General features: G+C 34.8%; 3 protein-coding genes across 4 annotated transcripts; 1 reads left to right on the top strand and 2 right to left on the bottom strand.

Moving 5' to 3' along the window:
* Positions 1 to 724: 724 nt before the first annotated feature.
* LOC105955607 (isopentenyl-diphosphate Delta-isomerase I) lies at positions 725 to 3,592 on the top strand. The gene is made up of 6 exons (XM_012979364.2): positions 725 to 1,452; positions 1,675 to 1,730; positions 1,987 to 2,078; positions 2,300 to 2,402; positions 2,505 to 2,642; positions 3,179 to 3,592. Exons 1-6 carry the CDS (start codon positions 1,190 to 1,192, stop codon positions 3,430 to 3,432), a joined length of 906 nt encoding a protein of 301 aa, XP_012834818.2. The 5' UTR covers positions 725 to 1,189; the 3' UTR covers positions 3,433 to 3,592.
* Positions 3,593 to 4,521: 929 nt separating this feature from the next.
* LOC105955608 (uncharacterized) lies at positions 4,522 to 8,602 on the bottom strand. The gene is made up of 8 exons (XM_012979365.2): positions 8,419 to 8,602; positions 7,988 to 8,011; positions 7,592 to 7,697; positions 7,395 to 7,463; positions 6,436 to 6,929; positions 5,295 to 5,556; positions 4,983 to 5,191; positions 4,522 to 4,734 (listed from the first exon to the last, which is right to left on the bottom strand). Exons 1-8 carry the CDS (start codon positions 8,421 to 8,423, stop codon positions 4,668 to 4,670), a joined length of 1,236 nt encoding a protein of 411 aa, XP_012834819.2. The 5' UTR covers positions 8,424 to 8,602; the 3' UTR covers positions 4,522 to 4,667.
* Positions 8,603 to 9,038: 436 nt separating this feature from the next.
* On the bottom strand, positions 9,039 to 14,573 carry LOC105955609 (coatomer subunit beta-1). Of its 2 annotated transcripts, XR_016031907.1 has the most exons (6): positions 14,367 to 14,564; positions 11,610 to 13,672; positions 10,762 to 11,271; positions 9,802 to 9,887; positions 9,382 to 9,674; positions 9,039 to 9,271 (listed from the first exon to the last, which is right to left on the bottom strand). XR_016031907.1 is itself a non-coding variant. In XM_012979366.2 (5 exons), exons 2-5 carry the CDS (start codon positions 13,653 to 13,655, stop codon positions 9,470 to 9,472), a joined length of 2,847 nt encoding a protein of 948 aa, XP_012834820.1. In that variant the 5' UTR covers positions 13,656 to 13,672; positions 14,367 to 14,573; the 3' UTR covers positions 9,039 to 9,469. The 2 variants fall into 2 exon arrangements, 1 of the variants encoding a protein (XP_012834820.1); XM_012979366.2 differs by having other exon boundaries at positions 9,039 to 9,674; positions 14,367 to 14,573.
* Between the last annotated feature and the right edge of the window lie 1,148 nt (positions 14,574 to 15,721).

Raw genomic sequence — 15,721 nt, 5'->3', positions numbered from 1 at the left:
ATTGACCTAAGTTCGAATCCTTTTATCAATGGTCACTATGTCGAGTTTGTCACACATGTTTGTCTAGTGTAGTTTACGTCTCTCGTATGGTTTGCAAGCTATTTTACGAGTGTATAAGTTTATCCAGTACACCTGTATGATTGGTTACGGGACCCTTCATTGCTATTTTTTTTAAAATGAATATAGAGATTATCACATGTTATTAGTTAAATAGACTTTTTAAACTAAATAAATGAAAAGGTTGAACCAACTATCAATAAATATTCCCTAATTTCATGTCACATATATCATGTGCATTTTTTTCCGTATGAAATTTGTTATCCTCCTTTTATCGAACTTCAAAAAAAATTCTTATTATTAATTTTCCTTTTTTTGAATATCTAAATTTAATTTTACAGTAGAATCTCAACAAATTAATAGTAATACTCAATAAATTAATAATCTCATTTAAATAATATATTTTCCATCCCAACTCAAGGACGGTGTTAAAAAATTTCACCAAACTAATATTGTGCTAAATTAATTGAATGTAATTGGTCCCAATTTTATTAATATATAGTGAGTTTGAATATCAATGAAACCTAAATTTATTTAAAGAAAGATTAGGCATACCAAATACTTTGTCCAATATTGTCTATTGAAAATAAAGGAGTCGAGTCAAATGAATGGACTATTCGAACTTATTCGAATATTTATCGAGCTTATTATTAATTTTCTAGAGTTTGATTTGATAAGCAATCGAATCGTTCAGTCGAACGAATTCCAATCGAGCAGAACACAAATCGAGCGTTTGATTTTTATCTGTAAGTACTTTATTATTATTTTCCTTTACTCAGAGCTCAAGTTCGAATTCTGATAAATGAAAATATGTGTTCAAATTTTGTTCGTTATATTAACACATCGAGTAACCTAATTCGATATATTTAGCCATAATTGCATTAGGGTTTCAATTGAAAAAAAATATATATATATATATTAAATCATATTCGACTTTGTCATCCCTGTTACTCGGATCTACCAGATAAAATATATATATATATATATATATATATATATATATATATATATATATATATATATACTGACACACACGCGCGCACGCGCACACAGTCCGATTAGAGAGTCAAAAGAGTTGCTTTGAAGTAGAGAAAAATGGCAGCAATGATGAATAAATAAATAAAATAAAATAATGGGATTATTGACCGGCGTCGGATTTCAAAATTGGTTGGCTGCGGCGGCGAATTCTGCATCAGCTTTTTCTTCGTCTGCGTTCCCATTAAAACCCCTATTTCTTAAACCTAGATCAATTTTCACCTCCACACCCTCCGCACTCAGAAGAACCCTCCGCCTCTCCTCATATTCCACCTCCACAGCTCCTCCGTCAACTATGGGCGACGCCGCCGCTGATTCCGCCATGGACGCTGTTCAGAGGCGCCTCATGTTTGAAGACGAGTTTGTTCTCTTTTCCTTTTTTCTTTAATCGATGCGATTGTGATGATCTGGGATTTTTTATTAATTTTTTTTTTTAATTGAAACTTGATTTGTTAGTTTGTTGTCGGTTTATTGAATTTGTGCCTTTAAGGAAGAGTTTTCTGTGATTTGATGTTGTCATTCTTATGGTGTTCTTATTTATTTATTTGAATTTTTTTTTATTTTTTTTTTAAAACTCTGCAGATGCATATTGGTTGATGAGAACGATCGTGTTGTTGGACACGATAGCAAATACAATTGTAAGTTCGACACTTATTTTATCGTACTTTGTTCGATCATGAAAATCGAGGGGGTGGGTTCGTGCATCTCTCTTAGAAGTGATTCAACTTTCGTGTAAAAGATCCACTAATAGTTTGCTGTCAGTTATGGTCGATTATTGGCTCTTTGAAACTTCGAATATAATTTATCGGAATCTATATCTAGTAATGGTGCAATGAATTTGGTTTTTTTGTAATGTAATAATCTTGATCCAACAGATCTCTATCTTACACGCAGGTCATCTTATGGAAAAGATCGAGTCTGAAAATTTGTTGCATAGAGCTTTCAGTGTCTTCCTCTTTAATTCTAAATACGAGTTATTGCTTCAGGTATGTATGTGTTACTTGATTGTCTGTTTTTTCTGTTCCAAATTCCAATTGGCTGCAAATAGCTTATTCTTGCTTAGAGACTACGAGTTTCGGGTTTTTGGGTTTTCGGGCATGTTAAAATCCTTCGAAATGTAGCATTTTAAAAAAAAATTGACATATTTATTCTAAAACAAAATTTGATGCTTATTATTTAATCATGTATTCTTTATTCTGCTATGCAGCAACGTTCGGCAACTAAGGTGACCTTTCCTCTTGTGTGGACAAACACCTGCTGCAGTCATCCACTGTACCGAGACTCTGAGCTTATCGAAGAAAAAGCTCTTGGTATTTATTTTACCATGTATTCATATTTCGATTATTTTTTTGCCTGCACGGCAATATTTTATTTTGACCCTGTTTTCATGTCAATTTTTTTTTTATGTCAAGGGGCGAGAAATGCTGCACAGAGGAAGCTTTTTGATGAACTGGGCATTCCTGCTGAAGATGTCCCAGTCGATCAGTTTACTCCTCTGGGCCGTATTCTCTACAAAGCACCGTCAGATGGAAAATGGGGAGAGCATGAATGTAAGTTACTACTCCCTCTGGTTTTCATGAACTACCTTTTGTTTTCAATGATGCATTAATTAATTTATTTCTCTGATTTTTGCGTATTTTAGTTGTGTTTAGGGGTGTAAATCGGAAAAAAAATCCGATTTTGGAATAAGTTTTGTCATTCCATTTTCCGAAATTCCCAAATTTAGTCGCCTATAATATAAGATAAATAATAGTATCGATATTATAACTAACTTACAAGCGTCATTTACGTTGAAAAAAAAAAATCGGAATTTTCAGAAATATTTGCGGAAATTTAAATTGGATGGGAAATCGAAACCTGATATGTATACCAATTCCCTTCCAAAGAAATTCAGAAAAATTGGAATGAAAAAACATTGCTCCAAAATCGGAAATATCCGGATCAGAGTTGAAATAATTCGGAAATTTCATTCCCATTTCCATCCGTAGTTGTGTCACGTATTTTTTTCCTTAAAATCCTTGCATATTTATCAGTTTTCTTGATACATACGCAATATTTTATGAGTAAATTATCTTGCTATACGCAGTGGATTATCTCCTCTTCATAATCCGTGATGTAAGCGTGCACCCAAATCCAGACGAAGTAGTGGATGTGAAATACGTAAACCAACAACAGCTGAAAGAACTATTGAGAAAAGCAGATGCAGGTGAGGAAGGTATAAAGCTCTCACCATGGTTCAGATTAGTTGTCGATAACTTCTTGTTCAAATGGTGGGACCACGTCGAGAAAGGTACTCTCGAAGAAGCAGCTGATATGAAGACTATTCACAAATTGACTTAGAAAGTTAATGTTTGGATCTTTTAAAATATTTGGGGACTCAATAAAGTTTTATCATATGAAGTTGTTTAGGGATTTGCTCATGAGTATGTTCTTGTTTTCTATTGGCTTTGTCTTGAGTTTTAATGTATCAGTAACTTAATAAAAAGCTCATAGTTATGCACTTGTATACTTTTTCTTTTTCTTTTTTAATATCATTTGCTCAAATTGGACCCGGTCTGGTTCGGGTCCATGTGGATTGGATTTTAAAGAAAAACGTATCCAGAATCAGCACAAGAATGGATCCAAAATGGATCGGCGCTTTTTTAATATCATTTGCTCAAATTGGACCCGGTCTCGTTCGGGTCGGATTTAAAAAAAATAAAACGTATCCAGAATCAGCACAAGAATGGATCCAAAATGGATCGGCCGGACCAACCTGAATTGGATACATTGCATCTTTAAATGAACTTATGTAGTTTAATTAATATCTTGACTTATTGAATATCTCGACTTAGATGGTTGAATGTCGTCGCAACTCGTGTGGTTGAATGTCGTCGCAACTCGTGTGGTTGAATCTGGTTTAATATCTCAATTTGCTTTGTCCAAAATCCATTATACTCGGCTTTCAATATCTCAAATTTGCTCAGTTCAAAATCCATTATACTCAGCTTTCAATATCTTAATTTGCGCAGTTCAAAATCCATTATAATCAACTTTCGCACTTACAAGAATTCCACACATATACACACTGTGAGACACTTTTGACACACATAAACACACACTCTGCACACTAGTTCAGGGGTTCTGATAGTTTATCCGAAGAATAATTGATTCTTCTGGTTGTTTAATTAACACTACTAACACATGATCCTTATGTCGTTGTTCCCTTTCCTTTAATCAGTTTATCAACTTTCACCTATTTATTATTGCTACAAGAATATCTTCAGAGAAAACCAAGTCTATAATGGTTAGTCCAAAGTTAAGCCATCAAAAGCACATAATCACCCTATGTCTGGTTCTCACTCACACACACACACACACACACACACAGAGAGAGAGAGAGAGAGAGAGAGAGAGAGAGAGAGAGAGAGAGAGAGAGAGAGAGAGAGATAAGTCTTATAAGGGAGTTATCGATAACAACATCCATGACAAATCATAAAACAAGTCTACTGATCTTTCTAGTTCATTATCTCATTAAAAAACGAAAAAAGCGATTGAAGGAATGGCAGAAGAAATCACAGCGCAGCCACAGCAACTTATTCTTCTTCCTCTGCCTCTTCCAGCCATTTTACAAAAGGCTCCAATGCCTTCACGAACGATTGCCTGTCAACAAACAGTATACAGTATAAATGTACAGCTTTAAGAAGAGATAATTTCAGCATGTCCTTCAAATCCATGCAAGAAGAGCATAAAGAAAGTTCTTGCATGTACATTTTCACATGGAAAATTATTGATTTTATTAATCTCAGAAAGAAAAAAAAAAAGAACGAGGATGGGGAGCAACTGCAATTAAATAAAAAAAGATAGACATGTGTTTAGTTAAAAAGTAGTGCAGCATAGCATATGCATACCTGCCCTTAGGGTTTGTCCCTTTATGAAACCAGTGAAGAATAGTATCTTCCGCAAGAACATCTTGGTCGTAAAGTGACCTTATTATTTCAGGGAACAACTTCATCATTTTAGCATCATCATAACACTGTATCTGAACTTTGTACATAAGTTCCAGCTCCAGCTTTCCAGTCGTACAGAAGGTATTCAGCAGAGGTGCCCACGTTTTTACCTAAAAGAAAACAATAGATATACATGTAAGAGCTCTTCTAATGAGTCGTTGATCAGAATATGATTCCATACATATCAAGCAAATTGGACAATTAGGCCCTTACCTGACGCAAAGCTGAATTAGCATTCTGCTGCTGATTCTTTGCCGACCATTGCACAGCATCCATCATGACATCCCATAGGATTCGCACAACCTCAATGTCTGGGAATTTAGCATCTTTCACATGTTGTTTGACAGTTTCTATGATGTCAGATATGTCGACTTCCTCTGCTAGCTGGGTTGTTAGTGCAGATTTCATTTCCTTAAGCTTCACATCGAATAACTTCTTTTCATTGTACTCGACCAATATTAGAAGTCCTTCCTTGCTGCGAGACAAAAAATCATACAAGTGTTAGGGAAAAATAACGACAGAATGTATGTTCTCCAATAGGAAACTACTGGATTGTTAATCTTTAGCAATGTCAGAACATAAATGGACTGGACACCCTCAGAAATCATACATATTCACGGAAAGTTGTATGTATATATATTCAAAAAGACTTCACAACCAATAGTTTCCAACCAGCTTCATATACCAACTTCAATTTTCTATTCAATAAGAACAATTAGCTTCATATAATCCAACCAGCTACAGAGATATTTAACTGCACAATAATGATAACCTTGTGATTGGATATGGATGCAATATGTTTTGGAGTAATAAAACAAAAAATTATTTATATAAGACCAATAATAATAATAATAATGACTGGGTACTGGCTAGTATAACATTCTAAATTAGTTCAGATACAATCTCAAGGGGCCACCATATACATTCTCTTTCTTGCAAAGCTCTCAACTAATCATAATAGCGCAAACACTCCCAAAAAGCTCAGCAAAATGTGAACTCTTTCGACAATATTTAATGCTCAAGTATGAAACCAAAACCCAAGTTGTATCATCAGATAATTCCAATATTTTCAGACGGATTGTTACTGATTTTTCATAGGTATTCCAGGTACCAGACCTGCTTTCTAGTATCAGCCTACCATATCCCTAATCCAGTGTTAGAATTTCAATGTGTGTGTGTGTGTGGCACCCAATAACACACATTTCCAGTCCATAAGGAACCGAAAAACAATAATAGATCTTAGGATCATCCTGTAATAGAACAACATATGATAATAAAAAAATAAAAAAAGCTTCCTAGTTCAAAAAATAATAAACATATTATCCATTTAACCATCAGTATCCGTAAAACTTACGTGAAATGTTCAGACACAACTTCCGGGGTTCGTTTTGCAGATGGGAAAAAGTCGAGAAGATTGTCCTCTATTTTACCCCTCTTCAGTATTGAAATCAGGTCATCAAGGCTATTATCAACCAAATATTCCTTGAAGAAATCAGTGATAAACGAAAGAACTAATCCTTTGGCCACAAGGTTATCTTTGAGCAGTGGCTGGAAAACAGTCTCGGGTGGGAGTCCGGACAACTTCTGAGAGAAGGCAAGTGCAGTGAAAATGGCAAGCTTCTTCCTTTCATCGTCTTCGAAAAGTTCCAAAGACTGTAAGAATCTTTGCATAACATTCTCAAGATTCTTTATAAGGAAAGGCTTCCTCCTCAAGATCTTCTGTATGTATATAACAGATGGCAATATGACTTCACGCTTAGGCTCACAGTCAATTATAGCATACGGATGGTGCTCCCCCTCATCAAGTTTAAATGTTCCTGGTTGTGTACGTGCACCTCTGAAGACTACCTATATTTATTTATGAAATAAAATCTCAGCTGGCAGAAGCTGAGGTAATAAAGACTATAAGGAAATAAGATAACCCATACCAAGCTCAAAATGATATTCATTTTCAACACTGAAGTACACCCGTTAAATAAAAATATATTGTAGCTTTAAGTTGGAACTGAAAAGTGGACATCTACAGTTAGTTGTTTTACGGAAAGAATAGGCATTTCCTTTCAGAGTCTTTTCATAATAATACACTGCATTTTACAACAGAAAATCAAGAATATTTCAACCCATCCATGCCAAAACATCGACTTCAGATTCTATGGCAGGCTTATTCAACAGGCACAACAAGAACGGCAAAATATTAAAAAATATGGACTTCCCATACAAGAGAACTAAATATGGCACACATCAAATAATTACACTGCTAATTTCAGCGTTGTCAAAATTACATGCCACAAATTAAAAAATCATGAAACTAACCTCGAAGAATGTGTCGCCGTATCTAGAGAAATTAAGGTCTGAAGATTCAATGCTCTTAGCGACAAGTTCCTGAAAAACAGACAGTAAATATCACTATAACATTCTAGGGTATAATGGCTCTCGTTGACACACGTTTTCCCATAAATTCGCAATCACAAATAGATCCTTAAAAACAACAATACAAAAAAGAAAAGTACCAGATCACCAGCATTATCCAAATAAATCTGGACCACTGCATCCGAAAATGCTGCAGGGTCAAGAGGAGCAGCAATATTCCGTTTGCGGGTCTTAATCCGCGTGCCACTGTAGCAAAATTATTATATATCAACTTGTGAAACTGAGAAACAAGATAATCAATGAAATCCATTCATGTAAGAGAATATCAACTTCAGGGCCAGACAACTACTCCAAAATATCAACTTCTCTTTGTTTTTTAATATGATTTTTTCTATAGAATAACGGAAAGAAGAAAACATTTTTCAATATCTGGAAAGAACTTGACCTTAAAAAAAATCAAAAAAAAAAATCTCAATAAAGTACACATCAAGAACTTGAATAATTACAAAAATTTCGGAAGTTATCAATAAACTTACCCGAGAGTGGGCTTCTCCTTCGAGCTGCAAAAACCAAAAAAAAAAAAAAAGTCATATTTTAATCACGCTATATCAAAATCAAAGAAAACAGTGCCCCCAACTGAAACCCTAATAACAGATTCAACTCCCGAAAGAGTACACAATTGCCAGAAAGTTAAAAAAGAAACCCTTTTTGCAATATCAACGTACCAAGAAGCAATTGAAAACAGAGCAAGATTAAATTACCAAGCCTAATAGCTACTAGTTAACCCCTAAAAAATACCCCAATTACCAATCAAATACCCAAAAAAAACGAAAAAAAAAAAAACGAAGGCAGATCTAGGTATTGAAAAGAAAAGAAAAACCGGAATAAATCAAAACAATATCACAAGATAGCGACCGAATTACAGCACAAGAACTGCAGAAAGGATTACGCGGCAGGATTTAATTACCTCATAAACCAGATTTAAGGGAAAATCGAAGAGAGGGGAGAGTCGGCGGAAGGCAATTCGGCTTCCTGACGGTGCAAAAAGGGGGAAAAAGGTTTAGAGAGAGAAACAAGAGAGAGAAAGGGAGCTGTTGGGAATAGTTATCACTCTTTTAGTTTCATTCACTCAAATAAATAAATAAGAAGATACGATAAAATTTGTATTGGTTAAAAAAGTAAAACTACCAAAGTTGCAGAAGGTACAACAACTGATGAACAAGGTACAAGTTTCACGTGTACGCGTGGATCCCACTTGGTAAAAGCTTCTTCATTTATATATATATATATATATTTTTTAAGATAATAATAAATAATTCATTTTTTTTATTGATTTGTTTAAATATTTAAAATAAAATACAATTTATTATTGATTTGTATAGTTTATAAAATCTACTAAATTATTTCGAATTTTTGCTCTTAAACTAATATAACAAAATAAAATTACAATATCTAAATAATTTCTCCTAGTTCCAACTCGGTGATAACATATCAAATTAGTAGTTCGATAATTTAATGTTTTGTCAAATTAATAGAATTTTGTTGGTCCCGATTATATTAATTTATGGAAGTTTAAATGTATATCGATTTTCCTAACAATCATTTACTTCTGTATGTATATAACATTACAGTCATTTCACAGCAAAAAAAAAGACGTTTACAATTATTTCAAAATTTCGAGAAAAAAAAAAACAGCCGAAACGATCGTATTTCTTCCCCAAAAGTAAGTATCAGATAGTCCAATCTATCCCGAATTAAAATAGAAAAAAAAATGTCAAAGCAAATATATATATATGATCAATATATCTGAAATGCAAAACCTGCAGATCATAACAGATTGAAATTAAAACACAAATGGAAAACAAAATTCGACAATTGTATCGATTTGCATGAAAAAGAATATGTAGTTTACGGAAAAAGATTCTTTTACCGTTTTCTTCGGCCATTGGCTGCGCCATAAATTGAGTATGCGTACGTAAATTAACGAGCTAATGGAATGGGATAAAAGATTTATATAATCAGATCCCTCCCTTCTGCTTGAGGGTAATCTTGTCACCTAAGCTGAGGGCGATTCCCTGAGTTTTGCTCCTTATCCTGATATATCCATTAAGTTTGCCGTCTCCTTGTTTCTCGACGCTAATATTTACCAAAGCGTCCTCGCCGAAAACACTCTTGGCGTATAGGTTAGCAGCCAAGAATCCACAATCACCTTCTAGAGCAGACCTGGTAAATAAATCATGCAATCATGACATAATTTGATTTCGTAATCAGTAAATGAAGACATAATTTTGTTTTGGGGGAAAAGTCGGAAGAATTACAAAAGCTTGACAAACATAAATAAATGACTTACAGTGCAGTTAGGCATCTCATGTTGGTCGATTTGATTATGTGGTCAATAAATTCTCTCTCATTTGTAATTGTTGTGTTGACAGCAACCTGGAAAAACAAATAGATGGGAATCTTAGACACAAAAAAGAAAAAATGAAAAAACGGAAACTTAGGGAAAAGCAACGAGTACCAACTTCTCTAGAGAAGATACAAAAATAAGAGAGCATTCCCAACATATCAAATAACTAAGAATAACGGTTAACACAGCAGTTAATAAATGCAGTTGAGTCTCCACGAGAAAATTGGCAGTTAAGAACAAATCATAACACTCGTTTACAGATAACCATGGAACAACATCTTATTTTCTTAAAGATGCATAAATCAACGTACCTGCGCCATTGCAGGGAGAAGAAGAGGCCAAATAAGTACATATTTATAGATAAATTCATACCAAAATGATTGAGCATTAAACAATTTCCCAATGCATGATAAAGTTATAGCAATAGCTACTGCATGAAGTACGACTAACGTTTACAGTTTTCCCAAAAACATCACCAAACGCAACTAATGACGTTTCAAGTCGGACTTTATGATCAGTGAAAGGGGCAGGAAACAAAGTCGAGCAATCCTCTTTCGTTTCTATGAATGAGTTTACAAAAGCTACAGAACAACATAAGCAGAATTTCTTCCGAAGTTATTGACTTATATTAACATAGCAATAGAAATCAATATGATAAATGACAGTAGGATCATGCAAGCTTTCAGTTCATTGAAGCTGTGGAAAGTCGTCAAAAGAAAACTAGACTGGACCCAATAAGCTATGCCATTACATTAGTTTTAAGAACATATTAATTAATTCAAGAAAATGATCATTCCCATGAAATATATCACTTACCAAAAAAACGAGGGCAACCGAAAATACTAGGTGATTCTTAACATCTAAACCTGGATAATAATAGCAATATAAGTGTCATAATATTACCTTGTTCTCCCACTCAAATTCCGCCCACATGGTTCTAAAAGCAGCGTCACTACACACAGCAGGAGATATGTAGTCCATTATATCAATATGGATATCGTTGAGGACAACAACAGTGCGCTCGAACACATTTGAGGTCTCGTAAACAATGTTTCCAAATATGACTCCAGTTTCAGTAGAAGACACCTTAATATTTGCTTTTATTTGCTTGCTTGATTCGGGTGCTAGAGTATAATTCTGCGGGCGCTCAACAAGTTTAAGATCACCCATCGTAGCCAACTCCAAGCACAAATTCTGAAGGGTATCTTTCGTTCTATTTATAACTGTAACATCAAGGACAATATCATAGTGGTGAACTGTCACATAAGCTTCAGCATACACAGGGTCACTGAATCCGGTGAGTTGAATGATCCTATTTAACTTAGTTGCATCATCTGCATCCTTAATAAATTCCCCAGTAGCACGTTTGAGATCATCTTGGACCTGATCTTCCAGCTCCAGCAGACTCATGCCCTGAACAAAAATATAACAATGAAAGAAATGATTAGCAATTAATATGTTGTCTACAGCAAACAACTAGGTCAAAGAATAATCCCACAGACAAACACAATGATGAGAAAAAGAAGTTTAGGCAGTTTCAATCCTCAAAATATTGACCACTTAAAGGAAAACAGGGTGGAAATCAAGGATGAGTCACTACTATACTGTGTGTGCACAGAGAGAATACCAGGATAAATATATTACGAATATCGAACTTGGATGAAAAAAGCGCAAGATTCTGGTTCTCAAACACAACGGAAATTCAATATTCCTCAAAACATATATAAGAGATGGAAAATGCAGATTTTCACCTTTCTACTCTTCAAATGGTAGAAGTCGATAAGGTCATCTGGCTGTGAATGAGTAGTCTGAGCTTTTGCTTTAATTTCTTCGGTTTCACGCAGTTGTTTATCTGAAAGCATCTTAACAAAACTCTCACGACAAGACTTTAACCAGATCTTCCTCACAGCATCCACTGGGTTACAAAGCAGTCTAATGCAAAGAACAATCCTCTCGTAAGAATCATTATCAATTGGGTGAGGGAGAACTGAGGATTGCCCTAGCTGTACCATTGCGACCATAACCAATAACGCGTTGGTGGATGCTTTATTCACTTCAATCTTTGAAGGTTGAACCTCTTCCAATCTTAAAATGAGCTTCGATAGGCTGCATGCAACAACTGCTCCAAGGAAAAAATCACCAGTGAGAAGAAGAGATCTCAAATTCCCTGTGGTCAAAGATCCTTGAACTACAGCTGGAGTGGAGAAAGCGGTTTCAGATGCAGCGCTTTGAGTAGCATAAGTCCCATCAGCAAGGATAGCCGGTCTTCTTGACGAAATAGTAATCGAGGTTGCCTGCTGGGCTTTCTTTGAAGAATCAGCAGCTTCATCATCTTCGGAAATAGAAAAGAAGGGTAAATCACCAAGGCACTGCTTTATGGTTGCAATGCCGCTCTCAACTTCAGAAAGAGACAGACAATACTCCGCAATAATCCAAAGAGCACAACAACAAACCCTTGCTGCTCGGATCTGATAGAAAGTATCCAGAAGCCTGGTGATGATAGAAACCCTTAACTTTGGGTTGGTTTCGATTATCTCTCGCACAAAAACAACAACGTCCATCGCAGATGCTATATTGCTGTCACCCAAGAAATCCATCAACAGGTGAACCACTGTGCTTGCCACTTCAGGGAACTTTATAGCACAAGAATGGATAGCTTGAATGAGCATTTGACGGTACTCCCCATTCTTCTCGAGCTCCCCACTTTGAGTTTTCACAACTTCCTTCTTTAGAGTAAGAACCACCTCATTGACATTGCGGGGCGTGATCAGTTCCAGAACAATATCAAGTGTTTTCCTTCGGATGTCGAGATTTGGACTAGACAGTGCCCTGAGAACATCCATTATCATGTCAACCATGATTTCTTTGTGCGAAGACTTGAGTTCATTCAGGCGATCAAGCACAATGAGCTTCACATTATTGTCACTCTGAGAGAGAAGAAGCTGACAGTAGGTACTTGCTGCAGCTCTAATGGCGGTTGGAGCAGATGACAAAGAAACCAGGGTTCCGGCACATTCGTAAACTACAGCAGCTGACGGGGCATTCAGTAAAGATAAAATAATCTTCATGTATTTCCCTTTCTCTCCTTTGTTTGTCCTACAAACTTTTCGGATCAGCTCCAATACAACCATCTGCAAAAGTTCACCCCAGTCCGGTACTTTGTCAACATTGGTTAAAAGGTAATTAACAGCACGATCCTGGGCACAATTGAAAAGCATCAGAAAGGCATTCCTCTTGGCTGATGGGTCCTGCTCTGTCGAGAGAAATCTTTCGATCGTCTCAGGAGCATCAACCAATAGCTGCTCCCCATGCTCGAGCTTGTAAATGGACATCACAGCAAGAATTGCACTTCTCCTAACGTAAGGGTTCCTGTGCTCCAAGTTTGACATAATAGAGGGGATTAACGGTTCGATTATCTCTACTTCGCTAAGCCGGCAAAGAAACCTTAAGGTGACACCACGGATGTATTCATTAGGGTGCTGAAGATTATTCCGGAGATTCTGACAGATTAAAATCATTTCTGGTAACACTCTTCCCTTTGCATCAGTTTTACCAATGATCTCCAAGTAGAGTAATAGCAGCTTCTGAACAGTGTGGTCCTCAGAGGGTAAGACGTATCTAACTATTGTAATGAACAGCTGAGGTAGGGTTTCGCCATTCAGCAGAAGTCTAACTGCATTTTTCATGGCGTCGATCTTAGCTGGAATGTCGTTCCCTTCGAGTGCCTCCTTGATCTCATTAGCGAGTGCTGGCGTGCCCTTGTCGAAATGTACCAGCAGAGAACAAGATTTCTCCATCTTTTTTCACTCGTTATCTGACCATTAAACGTTACTGATAAGATTCAAGAACCATATACTATGTAAAAATAAATTAAAAAAAAAATCGAGCACGAATGATGGCATTGCACATTGGATCAAAGGACATTGAAATTTAGTAGTTTAGTATCTCTCCACAAATAAAGTCCCTAATTTGGTATTTCTTAAAACTAGCAGCAATTGAGCACTCATGCGATCCATTTATCAACAGACTCAGATTTTGCAAATGTTTGATCCAATATTCAAAGTGTACAGCAAGAAAAATCGAGAATCAAAATGTAGAAAATACAATCATCGTTACAGTGGATAAGAATAATTCAACTAATTACGATAACTAATAGGGAACCACAAAATCCACAACCACCAAAAAGAAAAAAATTTACCTTCTCGGATCACAAAATGAATCAGAACAGCAAAAAAAAATGTGGATCTTATCATGCAGATCCATAAATGTCAATACATACACAATCATGCTCCAGATTCCAAAACAACAATAAATTCACACGAATCAACAAAATGCCGGATAATTAAACTCGACAAATGCATCTAACCAATCCTTAATCTGAGCATTCATAACAAACAAATAATAGAGATTTTTGGCAATTCAGATCCATAACGAGCTCTCTGTTTGATGGTTCGGTGATTAATTCGAGGCAAAAAAAAAAAAAAACAAAAATCAAAATCAAAATTTACCGATTAATGCTGTAGATATCGGCGGTCGGCGGAGGGATTTTTCGTGGTTGAATTTGGTTTAGAAATCAAGTAAATTTCCCCTAGAGGACAGTAGACTGAAGCACTAATTTCCTAAATTGAGATCTCTCTCTCTCTCTCTCTCTCTCTCTCTCTCTCTCTTCCCCTTTTACTTTCAGCGATTTCAATTAAATCGCGTTTTACAGTTTTTTTTTTTTTTTTTTTTGTAAAGTCGCATTTAGAATGGGCTAAATACAGTTTGCACCCTTAAACTATAGGGTTGGTAACACTTACCCCCTTAAAGTTACAAATGTAACACTTACCCCCCTCATTAATGAATTTAGTGATAAAACTTTGATTTTGAATGATGTGGCATTTTTTCTTCCCAACTTGTCCTTCTAGCTATTATATTGATGCATATATAAATAAAATATTTTCAATAATATTTCAAAAACTAAATTTTATAAAATATAATAATTATTAAAAAAATATTTTGATTTATGTTTAACTTCACATTTTAGTTACTATGGACCCTAATATAAATAAAAATCTCAACATTTTAAAAAATATATTAAATACGTTAAACATTTGCAAGAAAAAAAAAATTTCAAGACTTAAATGGCCAATTTTTTTATGATAATTATTGATTTGAAAATTTATTTTAGTTAGTTAAATATAAATTTTAATAAAATAATATTTAAATATTTAAATTATAATTTCTTATTAACTTTTGAATACATTTTGTGATTCTCAAAGTAAAAAGTGGGATAATTATATTAGAGTCATACACGCATTAAAATAACTATATAAACTATAAAATCATAATTAAAATTCGAATAATCGTTAACTTTTTATTAACTACAAATGAACACAAGATAAAACAAAAATACACTAAAATTCAATTTTTTTCATTCATAAATTTACAATATTGAAATAATAAAATTAAGTTTTGGCAAAGTTATCGAATTTTTATTATTACATATTCATTATTTATTTAATGGCTAGAAGGACAATTTAGAAAGAAAGAATGCCACATCATTCAAAGTCAAAGTTATACCTTTAAATTCATTAATGAGGAGGGTAAGTGTTACATTTGTAACTTTAAGGGGTAAGTGTTACCACCCCTATAGTTTAAGGGTGCAAACTGTATTTAGCCCTTTTAGAATTGCTCTTTCTTTTTTTCTTGCTTGGGTACAAAAAGTAATAACTAAATTACACCAACACCCCTGAGATATGTTAAAATAACTTTAAGGTACATGTGGTATCGGTAATTACAATCACCCATGAATCATTGTTAGAAACTCGAACGGGATAATACATTGAATAAGTTATTCCGATACGGTTCTAACGGACAATTA

This window comes from Erythranthe guttata, chromosome 6 (assembly GCF_056151865.1).
Source record: "Erythranthe guttata isolate IM_541 chromosome 6, IM_541, whole genome shotgun sequence".
NCBI classification, from domain to species: domain Eukaryota; kingdom Viridiplantae; phylum Streptophyta; class Magnoliopsida; order Lamiales; family Phrymaceae; genus Erythranthe; species Erythranthe guttata.
This window is presented reverse-complemented; position numbering and strand designations above follow the sequence as displayed.

Excerpts from the sequence above, each read along its gene's own strand:
- LOC105955607 (XM_012979364.2), top strand. The coding sequence starts at position 1,190 with ATGGGATTATTGACCGGCGTCGGATTTCAAAATTGGTTGGCTGCGGCG. Across the intron at positions 1,731-1,986 it reads ACACGATAGCAAATACAATT|GTCATCTTATGGAAAAGATC; the intron begins GTAAGTTCGACA and ends TCTTACACGCAG. Across the intron at positions 2,643-3,178 it reads AAAATGGGGAGAGCATGAAT|TGGATTATCTCCTCTTCATA; the intron begins GTAAGTTACTAC and ends TGCTATACGCAG.
- LOC105955608 (XM_012979365.2), bottom strand. Across the intron at positions 6,930-7,394 it reads ACGGCGACACATTCTTCGAG|GTAGTCTTCAGAGGTGCACG; the intron begins GTTAGTTTCATG and ends AAATAAATATAG. Across the intron at positions 5,557-6,435 it reads GTTGTGTCTGAACATTTCAC|CAAGGAAGGACTTCTAATAT; the intron begins GTAAGTTTTACG and ends TTTGTCTCGCAG.
- LOC105955609 (XM_012979366.2), bottom strand. The coding sequence starts at position 13,655 with ATGGAGAAATCTTGTTCTCTGCTGGTACATTTCGACAAGGGCACGCCA. Across the intron at positions 11,272-11,609 it reads ACCATTTGAAGAGTAGAAAG|GGCATGAGTCTGCTGGAGCT; the intron begins GTGAAAATCTGC and ends ATTTTTGTTCAG. Across the intron at positions 9,888-10,761 it reads AATTTGAGTGGGAGAACAAG|GTTGCTGTCAACACAACAAT; the intron begins GTAATATTATGA and ends TTGTTTTTCCAG.